The 27,570-nt window shown below is 28.9% G+C and overlaps 2 protein-coding genes across 2 annotated transcripts; one reads left to right on the top strand and one right to left on the bottom strand.

Moving 5' to 3' along the window:
- Positions 1-3: 3 nt before the first annotated feature.
- Bug22 (cilia- and flagella-associated protein 20) lies at positions 4-870 on the top strand. Its single transcript, XM_065500575.1, has 2 exons — positions 4-397; positions 470-870. The coding sequence occupies exons 1-2, from the start codon at positions 122-124 to the stop codon at positions 797-799; spliced, it is 606 nt and encodes a 201-aa protein (XP_065356647.1). The 5' UTR covers positions 4-121; the 3' UTR covers positions 800-870.
- Positions 849-26,387, bottom strand: LOC135951023 (methionine aminopeptidase 1D, mitochondrial). The gene is made up of 4 exons (XM_065500574.1): positions 26,245-26,387; positions 25,970-26,186; positions 1,135-1,588; positions 849-1,080 (listed from the first exon to the last, which is right to left on the bottom strand). Exons 1-4 carry the CDS (start codon positions 26,310-26,312, stop codon positions 884-886), a joined length of 936 nt encoding a protein of 311 aa, XP_065356646.1. The 5' UTR covers positions 26,313-26,387; the 3' UTR covers positions 849-883.
- Between the last annotated feature and the right edge of the window lie 1,183 nt (positions 26,388-27,570).

Raw genomic sequence — 27,570 nt, 5'->3', positions numbered from 1 at the left:
TAATTATTGACATAAACAAAGTCTATTTTTTTTATATGAAATTGTTTTAATTTTTTTGAAGTAAACGCAAAAAGCCATTTGGATATTAAATTTTTTTAAATTATTGTGTTGGATAAATATTATGTTTAAGAACACTTTCCAGTCTGGATTTTTATCAATATTATACAGCATTGGAAGTAAACCTCTGCAAATATGGGACAAAAAAGTAAGAAATGGCCACATTAAGCGTATCACAGACAACGACATACAAAGCTTAGTCCTCGAAATAGTTGGAACTAATGTGAGTACGACATTCATAACATGCCCGGCGGATCCAAAAAAAACTTTGGGTATAAAATTGCCATTTTTGGTAATGATTATAAAAAATATGAAAAAATATTTCACATTTGAAGTTCAGGTAATGTACAGATGCAGTTTATTAATTGCATATCTAAACGTTTATTTTCTTGGACATATATTTCAATTATAGGTATTGGATGATAAAAACGTCAGGAGACGTTTTAGAGCAAGCAACTATCAGTCAACGACACGTGTTAAACCATTTATTTGCACAATGCCCATGCGATTAGATGAAGGGTGGAATCAAATTCAATTCAATCTATCTGATTTTACGAGAAGGGCGTATGGTACCAATTACGTCGAAACATTGAGAGTACAAATACATGCAAATTGCCGCATTCGGCGAGTTTATTTCTCCGATCGTCTTTATTCTGAAGATGAATTACCGCCAGAATTTAAATTGTTTCTGCCAATTCAAAAACCGGTTCAAAAAACTACGGCCCAGGCTATTTGCAGTTAAAAAAAAACTAATTAATTTTCTATATTGACATTATATCAAAAATAACAAATTAAATTTTTTCACATCTTTTATTATGTTAAACTTTTAATCGGGTAGTGTTAAAATTTCATGACTAGATTCCGTGATAAGAATGGTATGTTCAAATTGAGCACTTCTTGCTCCATCAACACTTATTGCTGTCCAACCATCTTCTTGAATTTCAATATCAGGTCCTCCCAATGTTAATATAGGTTCTATAGTGAATGTCATACCAGCAAGCATCTTTCCCGGCAATTTATTTTCTAAAAAAAAAAAATTCTAAAGTATCTTAATAATAATTTGTAGATATAACATACTGAAGTGTAATATTTCAGGGGGGCCATGAAAATAACTTCCAATGCCATGACCAATAAATGCGGGAATTGTGTTTAAACCAGATTGTTTACAAAATGTATGTACAAAGTTTCCAATATTATTGAATTCCACATTGGGTTTACATAATCTTATACAGCTCAGAAGACACTCTTCAGTTTTCTTAACCAAGTAGTGTCCTCGCTCATCCACATTGCCCACTATAAAAGTCTTTGAGCAGTCTCCGTGAAAGCCCTTCAAGAAGACTGTTATATCAACATTTATAATGTCGCCATCTTGCAACGGCCTATCATCAGGTATGCCATGACATGCAACATTATTGACAGATGTGCATATCGATTTTGGAAAACCGGCGTAACGAAGAGGTGACGGGTATGCCTTTGCTGAAATAATTTTGTCATGAACAAATCTGTCGATCTCGTCGGTAGTGACACCAACCTGAAAAGAATAAAAATATTCAGATACACGTGTAAATAAAACACATGTACATACATATTTATTTAATATTAATTTTATTTGAGTTATCTTTATATATATAATTCTTCTGTACGTGTGTTGGTAACTGAACTCCTCCTTAACGGCTGGGCCGATTTCGATGACATTTTGTGTGTGTGTTTGAGTGGGTCCCTGGATGGTTTAGATTCACAATTGACCTATTAGGTACAATGGCCGTGGTACCTCCCATACGAAATAAACATTTATTATTGAATATCTGGAGTACTATTATAGTGGGAGTCTTCAAACTTTGTGTGAGCTATGACAGAACAATGTTTGTCGGGACAGCTAGTACTTTAATAAATTATGTTTTTTGTACGGATGGCTTTGAAATACATAGGTACAATGTATGAATTCTTTTTTTCTTAATTTAGTTCAAATACGGAAGAGTGTTAAAACTAAAAGTTCATATAATTTTGTGAGATAAATTTATTTTTCTTGAGATATTAAAATTTTTTTTCACTATGTTGGATTTTCATACCAAGAAAAAATTTCAGGATTCCATAATCTTATATTTCAAAAGATATAGATAAATCTTGCTTTAGTTTCTCAATACATTAGATCAGTGGTACGCAAAAAGAGGCATTTAATTTGTGTGCTCTTTTGGGTAAAAAATAAAATATCCACAACAACATCAAGAAACTGAATGAATTGTGTGTATTTTTACGCTCTATTACGCTCTTTTGTTCACATTCGGGTTGTTTGACGAAAATCATCGTAACCTCAACAATATGAACGCCTACCATGGCACTAGATGGTTCCGACAATAAGTAGGTCACCGCGTATATTATAACAAAAATATCATCAGTGTGATTTGGACATAGATTTGTATAAAGAAAGTAGTAGCCATAGAATAATATATCCATAGAAGCGTTACTGAGAGGGAGAAAACCTAAGTCTGTTGTCAAAAACCTAAGTCATGAGAATTTTCTTCTATTTCTAATGCCAAAAATTGAAACTGTTCTATAAATTAAATTCCACCACAAATAAAATTAAGTGTCAAAAATTAATAAAAAATATTTTTTTTCGTTTGAGCAAAATTAACGTGTTTCGGCAAAAAAGTGTCCTGAAATGTATTAAAAAAAATGCGAAATATTGTGTAGAAGTGTAATAAAGTGGTTCGGTCTCTATTTAATTGGAATATCGAAGTTAAAATTTCAAGTATTTTTATGTGTATAATTCTCTCACAAGTATGTTGAATTCTCATATCACAAGTATTCTGATGTGTTAATTTCTCTCACAAGTATGTTGAATTCACATATCACAAGTACGTGTGAAGAGAGTAATTATTGTTACTCTCAGCTTACTCTCAGTTGCGCCTCTAGTTGTACCCAAGGCGAATTTATACAAGGTGGAGTCAGTCAATCAGCTGATTACTCTTTTTTCGCTTGTTTGGTTCTAACATCTGTCAAAGCTTGTTTTTATACTTCAATATCTACATATTCTAAGCTAATTAACAAAATATTTATATTTTGCATAAATAAGTAAAGCCCTCACTATTAAATTATATACACTATATTTAGATTTAATACATATTTGTTAAATTTTTAATTTCTGTTTTTTGACATTTGTTAAGACCATTTGTTGTTTTTGTAGAACTACCACCACCTTGTATAAATTCGCCTTAGTTGTACCCATGGCAGAACAAGCAAGGTACAATTATTAAAAAGTACGTTCTCAATTATACATTCCCTATAACGTCAAACAAAAGAAAATTAGAAAAAAAACAAAACGAAAGTCTAAGACAAAAATAAATTAATTAAAAAAATTTTTGTGTATTTACTTTTTTTTGTGAAATATTCAATTCAAATTAAATTTTTTCCAAATAAATACACATCTGCTCAAAATAATAGATACACCAAAATTTATTTTTTAAAAACGAAAAAAAATAATGGTATATTGTAAAATTATAAAAAAAATTCAGTCGATTTTTATTTATAGTTAAAAGGAGAGTAAAAAACAAAAACAAAATATTTCATAATTAATAATAAATATTATAAAGTAAATTAAATTTCTTAAATTTCGAAAAATTTGGTGCTCATAATAATAGATACATTTTTAAAAATTCTTATTAAACAAAAGCTAATAAATTTTATCTTAAAAAAATTAGTTTATTATTAAAGTAAAGCTAGTATCCAGTATATCCACCTTTGTTTTGTAAAACTTTCTCCACTCTTCTAGGCATACTGGATATCAAGTTCTGACACTTCTCCAATGGAATCTCGTACCATATTTTTTGCGTTTTCTCCCATAAATCGTCTTTATTTTTGAAAACTTCCTTCGAAAGCCTTATCTTTAATTCACTCCACAAGTTTTCTATTGGGTTTAAATCAGGGGATTGGCTGGGCCAGCTTAAAACAGGTACGTTATTCTCCAAGAACCAGTTTTTAACTAATCTTGAACTATGTTTTGGGTCGTTGTCCTGCTGGAATGTCCATATTAATGGCATATTTTCCGATGCATATGGAAGCATTACGTTTTCCAATATGTCTCTATACCCACTAGCATTCATGGTATCTTCTATTCGGAATATCGGACCAACACCATTCCATGAAAAGCAACCCCAAACCATTATGTTTCCCCCGCCATGTTTTACCGTCTTTTTTGTAAATTTAACGTGGAATTCTTTTCCTTTTGGTCGGCGTACATTTCTTTGGCAGTCGTTTCCAAACAAATTTATTTTTGTTTCGTCGCTCCATAAAATATTTCTCCATTTTTTTTCGCCTTCACACCCGGACCATTGTAAGTGCTCTTTAGCAAATTCTAATCTTGTCTTGATATTTTTTTGGCGCATTAGTGGCACTTTTCTGGCAATTCTTCCCGGCAATTTAGCTTGTAAAAGACGACGACGAACTGTTTGTGGACTGATTTCGTTACATAGCTCCGCAGAAATAGCTTTCGATGATATGAAAGGGTCTTTTTTAACCATAAGGACGATCCGCCTATCTGTTTCTGGACTGGTTTTCTTTGGTCTACCGCGAGTTTCTCTTTTTTGTTTTTTAGATAAAGCATTTTGGACAAAATGTAAAGATCTTCCTATGCTCTGCTATTTCCGGTAATGATTTTCCTTGATTTCTCATCGTTTGAACAATTTTTTTCTCATCTTCGGTACAATGATGATTTCGTCCCATTTTCTTCAAAAGAGTCCTATTTTTTATAAAATTGTTGCTAAAATTTAAATTATACTTACTGTTTCACGTAAATAGGAACAAAAAATTGCACAAAAAAAAAATTGTATATAAACAAATTACAAATTACTGATGTGTATCTATTTTTATGAGCAAATAATTTTTTGTAATTCAAATAAATTCGTTTTTAAAAATCAACATGAAAGCAAATAGTTGCCAGATTTTTGACTTAGAAATTTTAATAATATGATGTATTCTTAACGCTTGCGAGGAAATTTTCAATGTTACCGCCATTTAAATTTTTTCCAATTAGGTGTATCTATTATTTTGAGCAGATGTGTATGTGTTAGTTTTAATATAACGTGCAAAACATTCCGAAAACAAAATAAAAAGTGATGAGAGTAAATGTGTTATTTGACGTTGTAGGGGTAAATATTGAAAACTCTACCTAATAATTGTACCTGGTTGGTTCTACCATGGTTGTACCCATGATAAAAATATAGAAGGTAGTTTCAATCAATTTTTTTTTTTCAAATAAGGTTTTTTGAAGTTTCCTTATTTTGTGAGCATTATAAAAAGCGTTGCCACATTCCTAAAAATGATTTTTATTTTAGAGAAATTTTTTACAAAAAATGTGTAATTTATAATTTAGTATTTAAATAAAAATGTATTAAGTATGTTGTGTTGGAAGTTAATGATTCAATTCCTAACATTCGCTTACTTATTATTAAAACACGTTGACTATTTTTATAGGTATATTAAGTAAGAATTTTTTTCATTTTTTTATTACTATGAACATATTTTGTATCCTTTAAATGGCGGTTTAAAAACCGAATTCCAAAATATGTTCTCCCAAGATAAAACCTTTTAAAATTTTTTTTATCCAAATTAACATTAGTTGAATTAAAAAAATTTAACATATAATTTGGGCTACCTGACAAAGAATTTTCATTAAATTTAAAAAAAAAAAATTTAATTTAAACGTTCCAGAGGCTTAAAAAACTAGTGTTTGGTTTGTATAATCCACCCTCTGACAATAAATTTGTATATGTATAATTTTCATCTATTCCTTCCGATGTTCTCAATCCAAATACGGTAAGACCCATTTTTGAAATAATGTAACCGGCAAAATTTTCCAAGCCGTCAAATTCTATATCATTTAATTTATAAATACTGTCCAATAACTGCTCAGTTTATTGATATTCTGTAATCTATAAAAAGAATCATATAAATATACATAAGTATAAAATACGATCAAAAGTTATTTGCCTCAATTTGTTCTTCATCATCTATTATTAATTGGGGTAAAAATTTTTCAAATTAATGAAAATTATGTATTAATTTTTTCACAAACTTCAAAGAATATATGGGAAAATTTTTAATTAATATGGTATTACTATTCCTTAAGCATGTCAGACGTAGAATTTTAAAAAATAAAGAGAGAATGAAACTACCTTCTATTTTTCTACTATGGTTGTACCCTATGGTAGTTTCATTCTCTCTTTATTTTTTAAAATTCTACGTCTGACATGCTTAAGGATTTTGACGTTTTCGATAAAATAGTAATACCATATTAATTAAAAATTTTCCCATATATTCTTTGAAGTTTGTGAAAAAATTAATACATAATTTTCATTAATTTGAAAAATATTAAAAAAAATATAAAAAATATTTACTATCAAATTGGGATCAAAGGTAAGATTTTCATTTTCAAATATTTCAAAGCTAATTTGTGAACATTATTTTAAGATTTAACAAACATGAGTTGCATTTTCCCCAACTTCGAAAATACCAAATATTTTTGCAAAAATTCAAATGTAAATTTTTTTAAAGGCTGGATGTATGTAAAACTTGCGAAGAAGATTTGCTAAAAGAGCCAATGGCGTGCTCCGACCATTTCCTTAAAAGCAATATTTCAGTTAATACATTAACTTCCAACACAACATACTTAATACATTTTTATTTAAATACTAATTATAAATTACACATTTTTTGTAAAAAATTTCTCTAAAATAGTATTAAGTAGAAATTTATAACCGATTATGGCCAATAAGCTAGGTTGTTGAAAATAATAATTAAATAAAAAAAAAAAAAAAATAAAAATCATTTTTAGGAATGTGGCAACGCTTTTGCAAAATAAGGAAACTTCAAAAAACCTTATTTGAAAAAAAAAATTTGATTGAAACTACCTTCTATATTTTTATCATGCTATGGTAGTATCCATAGAATAATATATCCATAGAAGCGTTACTGATAGGGAAAAAACCTAAGTTTGTTGTAAAAAACCTAAGTCGTGAGAATGTATTAGTACAAAGTTTTGAGATTGTGTTGGTGCCTTTTTAATTTTCACCAGACACGCTGAGTTGTATAAAAATGTTTAAATTTTAATTTATGTAAATTTTCTTCTATTTTCAATACCAAAAATTTAAACTCTGTTCAATAAATTAAATTCCACCACAAATAAAATTAAGTGTCAAAAATTAATAAAAAATATTTTTTTCGTTTGAGCAAAATTAACGAGTTTCGGAAATAAAATGTGCTGTAAATTGTTAAAAAAAATCATAAAATAGTGTATAGAAGTGTAATAAAGTGGTTCGGTCTGTATTTAGTCGGAAAATCAAAGGTAAAATTTCAAGTATTTTGATGTGTTAAATTCTCTCACAAGTATGTTGAATTCACATATCACAAGTACGTGTGAAGAGAGGAATAATTGTTACTCTCAGCCAGCGCTGCCAACTTTGACGATTTTTTAAGTCAAATTTATTAAAATGACAATTGACGATTTTTAATTTTTCCCGCGAACAAAAATGATGATTTTTTAAAAGAAAAACATATGGTAACCTTTTTTCCTAAAATTAAAATATTGTAAGTCCCCTTTTGCAATGTACAAATTGAAAGGCAGACAGCGTCCAATTTTATATTGAATTGGTTTCACAAATTTTAAAACGTTTTGATTTTGGCGATAAACTTTTAGAAGGATTAAACTACATTCAACAAAAAGGATTAAACTACATTCAACAAAAAAAAATATTCAATTTTCCAATTGGCCAAACTTATTCCAAATTTATTAAATGGAAAAGAACCTGATAATGAAGTAAGTTCGAGAATTACGTAATATGAAATTCCCCGAACTCCAAACATTGGAAAAATATTTCTATTTTAAAGAGAGTCAATAATGCAATGGCCTTCCCAATTTTAACATAATTTCTTTCGAGTTTAATGGCACTACCACATTCGTCGGCCAACGTTGAAAGAATTTTTAATATTGTAAATTTAAATAGAACAAAAATCAGAAATGCTTTGGATTCTTCAACATTATAAGGAATATTGTTTTCAAAAGATTATCTTAAGTTAAATAATTCTCAGTGTTTTAATATAGCAATTAAAAATGACTTATTAAAAAAATGTCAAACAGAAATGTACCAGATTAAAGTCACATAATACCATAATAACTTTATTTACATGTAAATACAATAAAAATATTTAAAAAGTTAATGAAAAAAATGTTTTTGGTATTTTTAACGTATTTTTGTCTTGACGATTTCTTGACGATATTTTTCTTTTTAACTTGACGATTTTGACGATTTTTTTTTTAAAAATTGACGATTTCTCCAAAAAAAAGTTGGCAGCACTGCTCTCAGCTTACTCTCAGTTGTGCCTCTAGTTGTACCCTATGGTAGGCACCAACACAATCTCAAAACTTTGTACTAATACATTCTCACGACTTAGGTTTTTGACAACAAACTTAGGTTTTTTCCCTCTCAGTAACGCTTCTATGGATATATTATTCTATGGTAGTAGCCAAAGAATAACAAGAAGGGAAGCCTCTCAATTTTTAACAACAACTTCTCTCTCTTCTCACATACAAGTAGTATGTGAATTCAACACACTTGAGAGAGAGATTTATCTTCAAAACTTTTTATTGAAAATTGCAATAAAATTGCACTTCTAACACACACTTTCACAATCACATACAATTTTTTAATTTTTTTCTACACATTTAAACCATTAAATTAACCGAAACATGCTTATTTTGCACAAATGAAAAATATATTTTTTATTTTTGTTGACATTCAATTTTTGGGTGTTGAAATTAAAACTGAAAAAACACATTTGTAAAATTTCGTATTGAAAATTAATACAAAATTCAAATAAGTTTAATTTTTGCACAATTTATTTAATAAAAAGATGAAAAATCTATTTATAAAACTTTTACAGGTCAAATATAAAATAAATAATTTGAGAATTGTTCGATTTTTAAATTTAATTTTAATAAAATTTTGTTATAATATTTAAGGTCTCTTTTTTACAACCCTGTTTGAGGAGTGTGGTGAAAGTGGTTTAATCACCAATACATATAAAGTTTATATTATCAACAATATGTTACCAATACATTCATATAGTTAGGTTTTTTTTGACAACCGACTTAGGTTTTTTTTGACAACGTTTCACTTCTTGTTATTATTCATTGCCTAAGTATAAAAACAAGTAAGATTGCTATATTCGGCTGTGCCGAATCTTATATACCCTTCACCATTATATATATTAGAAAATTTTAAATATTTATTTTTTTTCCAGTTGTTTTTTCATTTTTCGGGAAAAAAAATTTTTCGGCTGTTATTTTAATTTTATTATATTTTAAATTTAAAAATTTTTTTTTTTTAATTTTTAATTTTTTTTTTAAATTTTTTTTTTTCCCATTTTGAAAAAAACACATTTGTAAAATTTCGTATTGAAAATTAATACAAAATTCAAATAAGTTTAATTTTTGCACAAATTATTTAATAACAAGATGAAAAATATATTTATAAAACTTTTACAGGTCAAATATAAAATAAATAATTTGAGAATTGTTCGATTTTTTAAATTTAATTTTAATAAAATTTTGTTATAATTTTTAAGGTCTCTTTTTTACAACCCTGTGTGTTTGAGGAGTGTGGTGAAAGTGGTTTAATCACCAATACATATAAAGTTTATATTATAAACAATATGTTACCAATACATTCATATAGTTAGGTTTTTTTTGACAACCGACTTAGGTTTTTTTGACAGCGTTTCACTTGTTATTATTCTTTGCCTAAGTATAAAAACAAGTAAGATTGCTATTTTCGGCTGTGCCGAATCTTATATACCCTTCACCATTATATATATTAGAAAATTTTAAATATTTATTTTTTCCAGTTGTTTTTTTCATTTTTCGGTAAAAAATTTTTTTCGACTGTTATTTTAATTTTATTATATTTTAAATTTTAAGTTTTTTTTTAAATTTTTTTTTACGATTTTGACCCATTGTATGGTCTATGGTCTTATATACGTCGTTGCAAATGTCTTTGAAATATCTATCATTGTCTATATTAATGTCTTAGTAATCCAGATATAGGTCAAAAATCGAGGTTGTCTTGTTTTTTCCTCATATCTCAGTCATTTGTGGACCGATTTTGCTGATTTTAAATAGCAAACTTCTCGAAAGCATGTCTGAAAGTATTATTGAAGAATTGGATCCCGAAGATATCTGGGGTCTTCAGAAAATTGATTTCAACAGACAGACGGACATGGTTTAATCAACTCCGCTATCTATAAGGATCCAGAATATATATACTTTATAGGGTCGGAAATGAAAAATGTAGAAATTACAAACGGAATGACAAACTTATATATACCCTTCTCACGAAGGTGAATGGTATAACAAGGTTTAAATCAGTGATGTTCAAAATAACAAGTAAGAGAGCTATATTCGGCTGTGCCGAATCTTAAATACCCTTCACCAAATTATACTTTAAAATAAAATTTTTAAATATTTTTAGATAAACACAAATACAATTTTATTTTTCCAATTTTTTGGAATTTTTTTTTCGAAATTGTTGTTTATTTTTTTTTTTTTTAAATTTAGTGAAAAAAAAAAATTTGGGTTAAAAAATATTTTTTCGATTTTTGACCCATTGTAGGTCCAACTTACTATGGTCTGATATACGTCGTTGCAAAGATCTTTGAAATATCTATCATTAGATATCCATAATACAGATATAGGTCAAAATCTTGTGTAGAACAACATTTTCTGTAGAAAATCTTGTGTAGAACAACATTTTCTGTAGAAAATCTTGAGTAGAACAATATTTTCTACAGAAAATCTTGTGTAGAACAATATTTTCTGTAGAAAATCTTGTCTATAACAATATTTTCTATAGAAAATCTTGTGTAGAATAACATTTTCTGTAGAAAATCTTGTGTAGAATAACATTTTCTGTAGAAAATCTTCTGTAGAACAACATTTTCTGTAGAAAATCTTGAGTAGAACAATATTTTCTACAGAAAATCTTGTGTAGAACAATATTTTCTGTAGAAAATCTTGTCTATAACAATATTTTCTGTAGAAAATCTTGTCTATAACAATATTTTCTATAGAAAATCTTGTGTAGAACAATATTTTCTACAGAAAATCTTGTGTAGAACAATATTTTCTACAGAAAATCTTGTGTAGAACAATATTTTCTACAGAAAATCTTGTGTAGAACAATATTTTCTACAGAAAATCTTGTGTAGAACAATATTTTCTACAGAAAATCTTGTGTAGAACAATATTTTCTACAGAAAATCTTGTGTAGAACAATATTTTCTACAGAAAATCTTGTGTAGAACAATATTTTCTATAGAAAATCTTGTGTAGAACAATATTTTCTATAGAAAATCTTGTGTAGAACAATATTTTCTATAGAAAATCTTGTGTAGAACAATATTTTCTATAGAAAATCTTGTGTAGAACAATATTTTCTATAGAAAATCTTGTGTAGAACAATATTTTCTATAGAAAATCTTGTGTAGAACAATATTTTCTATAGAAAATCTTGTGTAGAACAATATTTTCTATAGAAAATCTTGTGTAGAACAATATTTTCTATAGAAAATCTTGTGTAGAACAATATTTTCTATAGAAAATCTTGTGTAGAACAATATTTTCTGTAGAAAATCTTGTGTAGAACAACATTTTCTGTAGAAAATCTTGAGTAGAACAATATTTTCTACAGAAAATCTTGTGTAGAACAATATTTTCTATAGAAAATCTTGTGTAGAACAATATTTTCTATAGAAAATCTTGTGTAGAACAATATTTTCTACAGAAAATCTTGTGTAGAACAATATTTTCTGTAGAAAATCTTGTCTATAACAATATTTTCTGTAGAAAATCTTGTCTATAACAATATTTTCTGTAGAAAATCTTGTCTATAACAATATTTTCTGTAGAAAATCTTGTCTATAACAATATTTTCTGTAGAAAATCTTGTCTATAACAATATTTTCTGTAGAAAATCTTGTCTATAACAATATTTTCTGTAGAAAATCTTGTCTATAACAATATTTTCTATAGAGAATCTTGTGTAGAACAATATTTTCTACAGAAAATCTTGTGTAGAACAATATTTTCTACAGAAAATCTTGTGTAGAACAATATTTTCTACAGAAAATCTTGTGTAGAACAATATTTTCTACAGAAAATCTTGTGTAGAACAATATTTTCTACAGAAAATCTTGTGTAGAACAATATTTTCTACAGAAAATCTTGTGTAGAACAATATTTTCTACAGAAAATCTTGTGTAGAACAATATTTTCTACAGAAAATCTTGTGTAGAACAATATTTTCTATAGAAAATCTTGTGTAGAACAATATTTTCTACAGAAAATCTTGTGTAGAACAATATTTTCTACAGAAAATCTTGTGTAGAACAATATTTTCTGTAGAAAATCTTGAGTATAACAATAATTCCTGTAGAAAATCTTTAGTATAACAATATTTTCTATAGAAAATCTTTAGTATAACAATATTTTCTATAGAAAATCTTGTGTATGACGATATTTTCTATAGAAAATCTTGTGTATGACGATATTTTCTGTAGAAAATCTTGTCTATAACAATATTTTCTATAGAAAATCTTGTCTATAACAATATTTTCTATAGAAAATCTTGTCTATAACAATATTTTCTATAGAAAATCTTGTCTATAACAATATTTTCTATAGAAAATCTTGTGTAGAACAATATTTTCTACAGAAAATCTTGTGTAGAACAATATTTTCTACAGAAAATCTTGTGTAGAAAAATATTTTCTACAGAAAATCTTGTGTAGAACAATATTTTCTGTAGAAAATCTTGAGTATAAGAATAATTTCTGTAGAAAATCTTTAGTATAACAATATTTTCTATAGAAAATCTTGTGTAGAACAATATTTTCTACAGAAAATCTTGTGTAGAACAATATTTTCTATAGAAAATCTTGTGTAGAACAATATTTTCTATAGAAAATCTTGTGTAGAACAATATTTTCTATAGAAAATCTTGTGTAGAACAATATTTTCTATAGAAAATCTTGTGTAGAACAATATTTTCTATAGAAAATCTTGTGTAGAACAATATTTTCTACAGAAAATCTTGTGTAGAACAATATTTTCTGTAGAAAATCTTGAGTATAAGAATAATTTCTGTAGAAAATCTTTAGTATAACAATATTTTCTATAGAAAATCTTTAGTATAACAATATTTTCTATAGAAAATCTTGTAGAACAATATTTTCTACAGAAAATCTTGTGTAGAACAATATTTTCTATAGAAAATCTTGTGTAGAACAATATTTTCTATAGAAAATCTTGTGTAGAACAATATTTTCTATAGAAAATCTTGTGTAGAACAATATTTTCTATAGAAAATCTTGTGTAGAACAATATTTTCTATAGAAAATCTTGCGTAGAACAATATTTTCTATAGAAAATCTTGCGTAGAACAATATTTTCTATAAACAATCTTGTGTATAACAATATTTGCTGTAGAAAATCTTAAGTATAACTATATTTTCTGTTGAAAATCTTGAGTGTAACATTTTTCTATAGAAAATAAAATAATTTTCTATAGAAAATCTTGTCTATAACTATATTTTTTGGACATGTTGTGTATAACAGTATTTTTTCTATAGAAAATCGTATGAAAAATAGCATTTTCTTTAAAAATCTTGTCTATTATAACAGCATTTTCTATAGAAAATCTCGTATTCAACAGTACTTTCTATAGACAATTTTGTGATAACAGATGACTGTTTACAACATAAAGCTACAGTAATATTAAAATTTTAAGTACTCTGGTGATGAAGAAAGTAATTTTCTAATACTATTTTAATACGGAACAAAAATATAATTTTCCATCCCTGTATATAAGATTAAAATTAAATCTTAAAATAGGAGAACACATATGGAACCGTAACAGCAAATCCAATATAGAATCGTTTACATAATCTGTTGAAATTTCATAAAATTTTATAGAAATTGCAAACGGAATGACAAACTTAAATATACATATGTTATAGCCTTGGCACTTACGATGAAGGGTATTAAAAGAATTAAACACAACAATCGAACAAAAAGCTTTTTCTGAAATGTTTGTTATTTACTTTCATGTTTAAAAACGGCTAAAAAAATAGAATAACAATATGGGAGTCAAGGCGAATTGTTTAGACAAGTGAACTGTCAATTCACTTGTGATTGTTGTGGCGAAAAATACAACAAACCCAAAAGCAAAAACAACAACAGGCAACTTTGACAGTTCGACTATCTTTTAACAAAAACAAAGTACTTGTTGTTTTTGTACATGTTGTAGTTCTGTCGTCACCTTCTATAGATTCGCCTTGCTTGGAGTGGTTGCGTTGCTCAATTATTTGTTGACAATAGCAACAAACAACAACAAAAATGAATTAAGCGCAAAAGCAACGTGCTCAAACAACGTGGTTGTTGTTTTTGTACAATATGTGTTCTGTGCAGTGTTACTATATGTCAAGTTTTCCCTTTTTAACAAGGTTTTTGAGACGCAAAAAGTTTTATTTTTAAAAAAATATTTTTTTTTGGAATATTGATATCAATAAGTTGAACCGATGATTTCAAAATGATAGTCCCCAAATTCATTCACTAAATGGGGAGATTGATTTGAATATATTGAAAGTGTCTCCAGCACTAAATTCACATAAATTATCTCAGTTTGATTACATATGTATATGTACGAATTGGGTTTTGTAATTTTAGTATGTACTTAGAAATAAAAAGTTTTCTTCAAAAAACATATAGCAACACTGGTTCTGTGTACGCGTGAGAGAGTTGCTCTTTTGAGAACACATTATAAAAAGCTCTCTCTCAAGGCGAATTTATATACTAGGTGGTGTTGATAGCACAGCTGATTAATGCTGTTTGAGCTGTCAATTATCCTGTGATTGTTGCGGCGAATGCTACAACAAACGTAAAAGTAACAAAAACAACAGGCAAACTTTGACAGCTTAAACCACATAAACAAAAACAAATTGCAAGTGGTTTTTGTAAATGTTGTACTTGTTGTAGAATCGACACCACCTGGTATATAAATTCGCATTGCTGAAGATTGACAAAAAAACACATACATACATACAAATAAAGATTTGTTTGTTATTATACATATATTTGCATGACGTCATGGAAAACAATAACAAAATACATTGTGTTTTGTTTTTTGTTTTTTTGGTTATATCTCAGCCCAGGTCCAACTTACTATGGTCTTATATACGTCGATGCAAAGGTCTTTGAAATATCTATCATTAGATATCCATATTGTCTATATTAATGACTTAGTAATCCAGATATAGGTCAAAAATACGTAAAAAATCGAGGTTGTCCTGGTTTTTTCCTTATATCTCAGCCATTTGTGGACCGATTTTCTCGATTTTAAATAGCAACCGAGCCGGAAGAATTCCGGAGATATTGATATATGAATCATGTATGTATGTTATTTGGGGGCTTCGAAAAGTTGATTTCAACACACAGACGGACAGACGGACATGGCTATATCGATTCCGCTATCTATAACGATCCAGAATATATATACTTTATGGGGTCGCAAATGAAAAATGTGGAAATTACAAACGGAATGACAAACTTATATATACCCTTGCCACTCATGGTGAAGGGTATAAAAATGAAGATGTATTGGTGAGAGAGCTACCCAGCAAACATAATGTCAAACACTTAAAATAAGAACAAAATAAAGAATGTTTAGAGTTAGAATTTTTGCCAGATATAACAAATTTATTAAATTAATGTAATTTAAATTTTAAGGAAATAAACGAATACACATTATACGGCCGAAATTCTCTAAAATTTTTTATTTATTTCTGACTTTGTTGTTGTGTGTTCAATTGTAATTGAATCGCGTGTGTTTGCTAAGCTTCGTTCAAAAACAACCAACAACAATGCTTAACAAATTTCTGAAAAAAAATTACGATAGTCCGTCGCATGTGTTTACATCGCTTGCTAAACGATGAATGAACAAGAGTTTTTAAAAGAGCGTAACAAATGTGTGTAAATTTTTTGAACAATTGTTGTATGGCGTGAACATCACTGGTTTAAATCAGGGAAAGGCAAAACATGGGCGCCGCGTTTTTCATTTACTCTTCTCTTACGTACGTGTGCACACGCATTGTAGAGAAATAAACAACTTTTAATCAGTCTAGCTTGAGAACTCAAACAAGCATGTTGTGTATCGATTTTTTATCGCACAATTTAAGAATCAGCGTTGCCAGTGAAAAAAAAAATATCCCAACTTTTAAAGATGTATGATGAACAATATGAGATTTTACATTTTTAATTGGGGAAAAGAGACGAAACTTTACTGGTAACACCGATTCGTGGTGAGAGCGGATAGAGTGTATAACTAATACAATCGTAAAATGCAATAGTATAGGTTGCCTTTCCCTGGTTTAAATCCATGGTAGGCGTTCATATTGTTGAGGTTGATTTTCGTCAAACAACCCGAATGTGAACAAAAGAGCGTAATAGAGCGTAAAAATACACACAATTCATTCAGTTTCTTGATGTTGTTGTGGATATTTTATTTTTTACCCAAAAGAGCACACAAATTAAATGCCTCTTTTTGCGTACCACTGGTTTAATCATAGCAAAGTAAATTAATAAAGTAGCGACAGAACTACAACAAATACAACATTTACAAAAACCACAAGCAATTTTGTTTTTGGTTTAAGGTCTGAGCTGTCAAAGTTGCCTGTTGTTGTTTTTGCTTTTGGGCTTGTTGTATTGTTCGCCACAACAACCACAAGTGAATTGACAGTTCAGACCAAAGTAAAAAAATAGTCAGCTGTTCTACTGAGTCTACTTTATTAATTTACTTTGAATCATAGCAAGGCGAATTTACTGTACAGGTGGCGTTAACAGCACAGCTGATTTACTTTTTTTTCTTCGCCTTGGGGGCAAACTTGTCATAAATTGTTTACAAAACAAATTTATTTTATGCCTTAAATTGTTTTGTTTACCTTTTTAGCTTCAAAAAAAGTTTATAAGATCTTTTAAAATTAGTGTTTTGATCTTGGAAATAACAATTTATGCCACGTGAATACATTTGGAGCATTAGCCATTACCATTTTCACCGCAAACTGTGCCACCATTAACCGAGCTTCCAGGAGGCACCAGTATTTTATCAGTTTCTTTCATTTGTTTTATGAAAGAACAAAATCGTAACAAAATTTGGTGACATGAATTTTGTATATATAAAACTTATTTGGAGCGAAATTTGTGTAGATACATAGATAAATTAAACATTTATGACCGATAAAGTCCAATTTCAAGGGGACATTTGTATGGGGGCTAGGTGAAATAATGGACCGATTTCAGCCAGTTTCAATAGGCTTGGGCCGAAAAAGTAATATGTACCAAATTTGATCGAAATATCTTCAAAATTGCGACCTGTACTCTGCGCACAAGGTTTACATGGACAGCCAGCCAGCCAGCCAACCAGACGGACGGAAATCGTTTAATCGACTCAGAAAATGATTCTAAGTCGATCGGTATACTTTAAGGTGGGTGTTAGACTAATATTTTTAGGCGTTACAAACATCTGCACAACCGCATAATACCCTCCCCACCATAGTAGAAAAATAGATATTTTTATCATGCTCCCCACTATGGTGGTGTAGGCTATAATAAGACAAAGTTGTTTGTGTATTTTGTATTGCTAGTGCTGAGTGCTCTAGTGAGTATACAAAACACACAGCCTATAGCTAAGAGCAATTACAAAAACAAAAGAGTACCAAGAGTATAGGGCTTGGGCATGACCAAAGTAAATTAATAAAGTAGACTCAGTAGAACAGCTGACTATTTTTTTTACTTTGGTCTAATCTGTCAATTCACTTCTGGTTGTTGTGGCGAAAAATACAACAAGCCCAAAAGCAAAAACAATAACAGGCAACTTTGACAGCTCAGACCTTAAACCAAAAACAAAATTGCTTGTGGTTTTTGTAAATGTTGTATTTGTTGTAGTACTGTCGCTACTTTATTAATTTACTTTGGGCATGACTGATTTAATGGTTTAAATGTGTAGAAAAAAATTAAAAATGTGTGTGTGTTTGTGAAAGTATGTGTTAGAATTGCAATTTTATCGCAATTTTCAATAAAAAGTTTTGAAGATAAATCTCTCTCTCAAGTGTGTTGAATTCACATACTACTTGTATGTGAGAAGAGAGAGAGGTTGTTGTTGTAGAAAAAGAGAGAGCTTTCTCTTCTTGTTATTCTTTGATCAAAACTATGTACTAATACATTCTCACGACTTAGGTTTTTGACAACAGACTTAGGTTTTTTCCCTCTCAGTAACGCTTCTATGGATATATTATTCTATGGTTTAAATATTCAATAAATTTCATGTTATAATACTATCAAATGGGCTTCCCAGCCGTGATAAAAAAAGTATAGATAAGTATGTCAAGATTTAATAAAAAAAGAGGCAAATGAAATACGGTTATATGTTATATGTCCAACACCTTGGTGGTTGTTTAAAGTCATATATGATTTATTTAATCTGGAATCCTTATAAATGTAGAAAGACGTCTTTAGCACCATATTAATTCTTAATTTGGCTGCAGGAGCATAAGTTTCGAAGAAATCAAACCCCTGTTTTTGTTGAAAACCTTAGCAACCAGTCGAGTTTAATAATTTGAATAACCATTTTCATCTTTGATAGAAAATGCCTGACTTGATTTTTGTCTATTGTATTGGGTTTATCGCCAACTACTTGTCAGAATCACTAGCATCTTAACCTGGTATATAACTAAGCAGTTTACTAGGAAAACGTCTTTCTCGGCTACTTATACGACATGGATCTGTTAACTTGCGAAAGGTATTTTGAGACAAAAATTCATCTTCAGTTATTCAAATTAATAAATATAATCGTATATGAAACTCACAAAATATTTACAAACATTAGGGGCTAACTCCCTAATTCGATTCGAAAGGAAATCGTTTCGAATTAAAATGTATTTAGCACACAATTTCGAACATTCCCAGAATATATTCGCTCCAATACTCTTTTTAGCTCTTACACAAGTATCATGGAAAGTTTCTCTACACTGCTTAACTTTAACACACACATTGTAAAATCCAAGGAATTTCGAATTTAGATTCAGTCCACTAATAAAATTCACTTAAAACTCTGGGGTGTATCGAACACCAGCTTCACTAAAATCGTTGGAACAAGTCAAATCCCAGTAACAGTTTATATTTTTATAATTTTTTTTTTCTGTTAATATTTATATTTTCTGTACGAAGGGGCGAAGGGACTATAAACCACAAAGTATACAGAGGCGTCACGAGACAGAAAATAATATAGTTCTATATTTGTTTCATTTTTAGTAACTGCCCTTTTCATTTTGTTTTAGTCTTAATTTTCTGCCGCAATAATTCAATTTCTTTTCGATTTAGTTTGATGCAATCATTTATTTTTGTAATATTTCACTTTTAATTGCCATTGTACATGTGGAGTTTTATTTTGCAAATGTAAAAAACAACCAAGAATTTCGTTTCATTTAAATTTACACGTAAACAATACAAACATTTTTATAATTATCCATTTTAAAAAATTTTGTGCCACAGACTACGAAAAAATTGTCTTACAAATTTATTTGTTTGTTTTGTTCACATTTCTTTGTCTACCAAATTCGTGTTGTATATAGCGTTTTGCTTTAACACATCACTGATATTGTAGTACAAAATATATTGCTATCTCTTTTTATGAGAACTGCCCTAACATCTGATTTGGCGTTATTTGACTCAGAATCAAAAAATTTAATAACGGTGAAATTTTGGAAGTGATAGGAAATGTTGCTTAACCCGACTTAAGTGATGTTGTTTTAATTTTTTTTAGTGTGAATTTATTTTTTTAACAAATATATTTCACTACTTTTAACTTACAAATAAAGCTTTCAATGAAAGAAATTTAATTTGAATTCCTGTATGTAGACTTTATTGGGCTACTGTACATATCATATTAAAGGTATTTTGAAGCACTATGATACCCATAATGATCAGACAATTTTCCAAATACACATCTGCTCAAAATAATAGATACACCAAAATTTATTTTTTAAAAACGAAAAAAAATAATGGTATATTGTAAAATTATAAAAAAAATTCAGTCGATTTTTATTTATAGTTAAAAGGAGAGTAAAAAACAAAAACAAAATATTTCATAACTAATAATAAATATTATAAAGTAAATTAAATTTCTTAAATTTCGAAAAATTTGGTGCTCATAATAATAGATACATTTTTAAAAATTCTTATTAAACAAAAGCTAATAAATTTTATCTTAAAAAAATTAGTTTATTATTAAAGTAAAGCTAGTATCCAGTATATCCACCTTTGTTTTGTAAAACTTTCTCCACTCTTCTGGGCATACTGGATATCAAGTTCTGACACTTCTCCAATGGAATCTCGTACCATATTTTTTGCGTTTTCTCCCATAAATCGTCTTTATTTTTGAAAACTTCCTTCGAAAGCCTTATCTTTAATTCACTCCACAAGTTTTCTATTGGGTTTAAATCAGGGGATTGGCTGGGCCAGCTTAAAACAGGTACGTTATTCTCCAAGAACCAGTTTTTAACTAATCTTGAACTATGTTTTGGGTCGTTGTCCTGCTGGAATGTCCATATTAATGGCATATTTTCCGATGCATATGGAAGCATTACGTTTTCCAATATGTCTCTATACCCACTAGCATTCATGGTATCTTCTATTCGGAATATCGGACCAACACCATTCCATGAAAAGCAACCCCAAACCATTATGTTTCCCCCGCCATGTTTTACCGTCTTTTTTGTAAATTTAACGTGGAATTCTTTTCCTTTTGGTCGGCGTACATTTCTTTGGCAGTCGTTTCCAAACAAATTTATTTTTGTTTCGTCGCTCCATAAAATATTTCTCCATTTTTTTTCGCCTTCACACCCGGATCATTGTAAGTGCTCTTTAGCAAATTCTAATCTTGTCTTGATATTTTTTTGGCGCATTAGTGGCACTTTTCTGGCAATTCTTCCCGGCAATTTAGCTTGTAAAAGACGACGACGAACTGTTTGTGGACTGATTTCGTTACATAGCTCCGCAGAAATAGCTTTCGATGATATGAAAGGGTCTTTTTTAACCATAAGGACGATCCGCCTGTTTCTGGACTGGTTTTCTTTGGTCTACCGCGAGTTTCACTTTTTTGTTTTTTAGATAAAGCATTTTGGACAAAATGTAAAGATCTTCCTATGCTCTTTGCTATTTCCCGTAATGATTTTCCTTGATTTCTCATCATTTGAACAATTTTTTTCTCATCTTCGGTACAATGATGATTTCGTCCCATTTTCTTCAAAAGAGTCCTATTTTTTATAAAATTGTTGCTAAAATTTAAATTATACTTACTGTTTCACGTAAATAGGAACAAAAAATTGCACAAAAAAAAAATTGTATATAAACAAATTACAAATTACTGATGTTATTTTTATGAGCAAATAATTTTTTGTAATTCAAATAAATTCGTTTTTAAAAATCAACATGAAAGCAATTAATTGCCAGATAGAAATTTTAATAATATGATGTATTCTTAACGCTTGCGAGGAAATTTTCAATGTTACCGCCATTTAAATTTTTTCCAATTAGGTGTATCTATTATTTTGAGCAGATGTGTATATGCGAAATTTACAATTATAGGTATTGATTTTAAATTCCTATAACTCTTATAACACAAAAAAATTTTGTAAAATTCAAGCTGTTTCAATGTTCTTGATTTATGCCAAAACGTTTTTTCTGTATATCAAAATTTTCTGAAGTACTGTCATATAAATTCTAAAAAGACTTTTTGGTTCACTATTTTCATAAACAGCACCATATTATCAGGCCAGTCACGGAATTCCATTCCGATCGAAAGTAAAATTAAATCCGTATTATGCTTCCTCCAAAAAAGTAAAACGAAAATTTCTTTCGGAATTTGTTATATGTATACGTATCTCTTATTTGCTGCAACAACGTCATAACTCAAAATTCGGGTGTTTTGAACTGAGTAATACAAAATTTGCGCCGTTCTTTAGTCCCCTTTTACAATGTAGAAATTGAAAGGCAGACAGACGAAGTTTGTGGACTGTGTTTTTCGTGATTTTAAAAGTTCAGGTTAATTTTAACCCCAAGTGCTATTAAGGGTTAATTTTAATTTTTCTGCAGTTTTTGTAAATATTAGAGTATGTGTTATATTTTTCTTAAGTTTCATCAAAATCGGCCAAAAAATATATAACATTTTGCTATCTTTTTCCTTGAGAAATTCCAAATATTGAAAAATTTGACCTTTGACCTTCACGATTTAAGGGTTAACGTTTTCCGATTTTAGAAAAACTTTCAGACTATATTTAAAATTACCTGGAATATAATATTCTGAATAGCTTTTGCTTAAAAATCATAACAGTAAAGAAATTCGGCTCATTCGTCAAAATATGGCCAAAAAAATAGTTTTTCTCGAAAATCTCAAAATTTAAATCGCAGGTACGGAAAAACTATAGGAGGTATTTTCATACTTTTTTTATATTTTTATCCCCTATTATGTTCTCAATAAATCCCAATGTGATGATCAAAAAATTTTGAAATTAGTTTAACAAAATTTTTAAAAATTTTAAATTGGAGTTTTGAACTGCCTTTAAAAAAATTAAATTTTTTTGGTCATACCTGCGAATAATTTAACGGTATACTACGAAGACAAAAACTCATATACAAGTAAATATAGATTTATTTTAAGTAAAAATGTACTTTTATTATAATATTTATCAAAATATGTTAATTTTGTTTCTACATTTCTTGTGCTAGTGGCCTGAGACACGTTAATGGTCTGGCGATTTTTTAATAACTTTAACATTTTTTAACCAATATTTGTCTTTTATATCTTATTAGAACGACAATTACGTGTACATTTCGATTCTTTTAAATTAAATTACAAAAGTAATTATTTAATGCCAACATTTTTACAAAAACGCACCGCAAAACTTCAGCGTCGCACAGTGGTATGAGAATAAAAAAAGAGGGAAATAAATCTGTAACTTCTAAACCATTACGCCGATTTGAATGAAATTTCACATGCGCAAAGAGGAAGTGCATTCGAGAATTTGGACCTCATGACCCCACCAGGAGCGGGACCAGGGGTTCCCAAAGTAGGACACCTCGGGTATGTTCAATTTTTAAAATGATCCGATTTTTTCGTTTGTGTTCCGATTTAAAAAAAATTACACATACAGAATCTCCTCGAGCACTACATAAAACTTCGTCGTAGCTATCAATTATCTCTTATAGCTTAGGAGATATTCGAATTTGAAAATTTAATTTTCAACATTTTTAACCACCCTACACCAGTTTTTTGGTGACCGCGGTTCCAAATATTCTCCGATTTTATCCATTTTCCTTTTATAGGATTAACAATATATCTATATATCAAATAAAGAAGGAAGTGTTTAAAAATCATGACTGAGTCCAAAGTTACATGTATTTGAATATAAAAAAATTAAAAAAGGCGATTTTTCGCAATTTTTTTATTCTTTTTAAGTTATCTAAGAATTTTCTAAGAGGATGTATAATGAATTTGTACTTTTTGAAAAGCTAACTTTACGCAAAATATTTTAAATGAAAAAAATATTTATAATTTTTGATACCGACGGAATCAGGTCCATTTAAAAAATGCCTATTTTTATGTATAATTCAACTTTAGGGCAAAAATTCTCAAATCGAATACTCGATATCAGAATATAGTAACCCATTTTAGATGGCCCAATAAGTTCTTAATTATCTTGTAAAGGGTTCCGATAACCCCGCCCCTATTATGGATATTATATCCAAAAAACGAAAAAATCCCATTTTTGGGATTTTTCAAGATTTTTTGGGAATTGCGGTATACTTGATTACAAATTTTAAAATTTTAAAATTTGTTTTTATTTTTATTTTAAATAGAAAAATCTACATAACTGTGAAATTTCATTAAAAAATATTCATAAATAAAAATTTTATTTCAATTTGAAAAATTTGTATCTATGCAAAATTCAATAAAAAGCATTTTTTGTCAAGTTTTTCAAAAAAGTATTCCATGAATTTTTTAATTGTCAAAAGTTATATACATACATTTTTGAAAAGTAGACAAAATCCTCTATCCATTGATATATAACATGTCTGTCTACTAGGGTATTAAAACGATTAACCGTTAATCGGTTAACCGATTAATTTTTGTCGGTTAACTGTTCGAATAATTCAAAAATGCCGATTTTCAAATAACAAATAAACCGATTAATTTGTGTCGGTTAACCGATTAACCGAAATTTCTTATTTTTGCAGTTTAACATATTTTTTTTTGATTTATTTTTCCGTTTTAATTTAAGTGCAAATGTCAAAGTAAAATTTCATATTTTTTCGAACATCCAAGAAACATGTTTAGTGAGTATAACAACTGACATATTTAATTTGCATGTATTTGACGGATGAGAACATGATAATAGACGAAACTGGAAACACTACTGAAACGAGTCTTTTACCAGAACTTATCGAAATTAGTAAAAGTATTTAAAATCTAAAAAAAATCAAAAAGGACTCCAATGGTGAAATTAATTTTCTGAAGACCCCAGATATCTTCGGGATCCAAATCTTCAATAATTCTGTCAGACATGCTTTGAAGAAGTTTCCTATTTAAAATCAGCAAAATCGGTCCACAAATGGCTGAGATATGAGAAAAAAATTAGGACAACCTCGATTTTTGACATATATCTGGATTACTAAGTCATTAATATAGACAATATGGATATCTAATGATAGATATCCCAAAGACCTTTGCAACGACGGATATAAGACCATAGTAAGTTGGACCTACAATGGGTCAAAATCGGTAAAAAATATTTTTTAACCCGAATTTTTTTTTCACCAAAAAATTTAAAAACTAAATTTTTTTTCTAAAATTTTAGAAAAAATTAAAAAAACGACTTATATACACTACACCAAATTTTACTTCAAAATACAAATTTTAAATATTTTTACGTAAACAAAATTTTTTTTTCCAAAGTCGTTTTTTTAATTTTTTTATATTAATAAGATTCGGCACAGCCGAGTATAGCTCTTTTACTTGTTTTCTATGTTTTTGTTCATTTTATTAATAAAATACTTAAATAAGAACACAAAATCCATAGTTTTAAATCTAAATAGAAATTATTCGGTTAATCGAATAATTTAAAATTAACCGATTATTAACCGATTAAATCTATATCCCGATTAATTATTTGCTCGATTAACCGATTAAACCAGAAACCCGATAAATTGAATACCCTACTGTCTACCTTATGTTTTTTACGTGTCAAATAAATTAGGCAAAACGTAACAACTCGCTGAGAATTTACCTAACATAGAAATTCATAAAAAAGCATGTTGCCTAAATAATAACACTTTTATGAATGTAAATAACAATGTTAGGTAAATTCTCAGCGAGTACGTTTTCCCTAATTTATTTGACACGTAAAAAACACTGTGCGTCGTTGCGGCAGCAGTTAGCGTTATCCTATCATCCTAATATTTTACATAACGAGTTTCTACAATACATAAAACCATTCTAGAGGGGGGGGGGGCGGTCTGTACATACAAAATTTTTTTCGTCCATACAATCTTGGAGCACTCTAATGTATATATAACTTCTGTTAGCGATATTTTGTTTCTTAAAAATTGTTGGACAGAAACAAGTTTGTCAGTGTTTTCTTATATTTAAAAGCAATTATAGCGAATTATTATAGTTTTCATTATGAATAGTTTTTTGTTTCTGCTGTAAAATTTGCAAAATGTTAGATAAGGCCAGTTGCATATTGAAAAACATACCTTAATTATATCCTGACATGATTTAAGTATATTGGCTGCTAATCTACAACTTTCTCGCATTTGTTTAATTTGTAAACTATTTTTTATTTCCGGTTCTCCGAAGGTGCTGCCGGGACTCATATGTTGGTGGTAATAATCTGGCACATTTATATTGCTTGGAACAACTCGCTCCTGTGAAACATTTCCTATCAATACGGGATTGCATTTTCCAAAATCACTTAAAAATAATTGTTAAATTTTAATATTACACAATTTACATATTTACATGTACCTACTTTCTCTTCTTAAAAAAACTTTGACTTATTTGTCGATTTGCAATTTTAAATAAAAATAAGGATTTCATTGAATATACTTATTGACTTCGACTTTTTTGAACAAAATGTCAATTTATAGAACCATATACAAAGTAAATTAATAAAGTAGCGACAGTACTACAACAAATACAACATTTACAAAAACCACAAGCAATTTTGTTGTTGGTTTAAGGTCTGAGCTGTCAAAGTTGCCTGTTGTTGTTTTTGCTTTTGGGCTTGTTGTATTTTTCGCCACAACAACCACAAGTGAATTGACAGTTCAGACCAAGGTGCATTTAATAAGGTGCCATCGGCAGCACAGCTGATTATAGAAATAGCACGCACAAATGTCAAACTACATATATAAAAAATATTCGCCCGTACGCCCGTATGTCAAACTCTATATATAAAAAATAAGTGAATTCGCCTGTATTTATTTCAATTCGCCACTGCTGTCACCTTGTTAAATACGCCTTGGTTCAGACCAAAGTAAAAAAAATAGTCAGCTGTTCTACTGAGTCTACTTTATTAATTTACTTTGACCATATACAAGTTAGGGTGCTACCAAAGTAAATTAATAAAGTAGCGACAGTACTAGAACATTTACAAAAACCACAAGCAATTTTGTTTTTGGTTTAAGGTCTGAGCCAAGGCGAATTTATAGAAGGTGACGACAGAACTACAACAAATACAACATATACAAAAACAACAGGTACTTTGTTTTTGTAAAAAGATAAGTGAACTGTCAAAGTTGCCTGTGGTTGTTTTTGCTTTTGGGTTTGTTGTATTTTTCGCCACAACAAACACAAGTGAATTGACAGTTCACTTGTCTAAACAACTGAATAAAAAAAATAATCAGCTGTTCTTCTGTCGTCGGTATAAATCAAGGTGCATTTAATAAGGTGCCATCGGCAGCACAGCTGATTATAGAAATAGCACGCACAAATGTCAAACTACATATATAAAAAATATTCGCCCGTACGTCCGTATGTCAAACTCTATATATAAAAAATAAGTGAATTCGCCTGTATTTATTTCAATTCGCCTCTGCTGTCACCTTGTTAAATACGCCTTGGTATAAATCAAGATCAGCGAAACAGCTTGAATTTTTATAATTTCTTTGGTGTTGATAGCTCTCATAATTAGAAGCACAAAAACGTTAATATTTTTCCCTGCTCTCTCTTAGTTTAAGAGTTATATGAATTTAAAGTCAATACATATAATAGTAAATTTCTCATATATTTGGAAAACAAACTGATCGTTATGGGTATCATTGAATAGTGCTTCACAATACCTTTAATATGATAT

Source organism: Calliphora vicina, chromosome 2 (genome assembly GCF_958450345.1).
Source record: "Calliphora vicina chromosome 2, idCalVici1.1, whole genome shotgun sequence".
NCBI classification, from domain to species: Eukaryota; Metazoa; Arthropoda; class Insecta; order Diptera; family Calliphoridae; genus Calliphora; species Calliphora vicina.
This window is presented reverse-complemented; position numbering and strand designations above follow the sequence as displayed.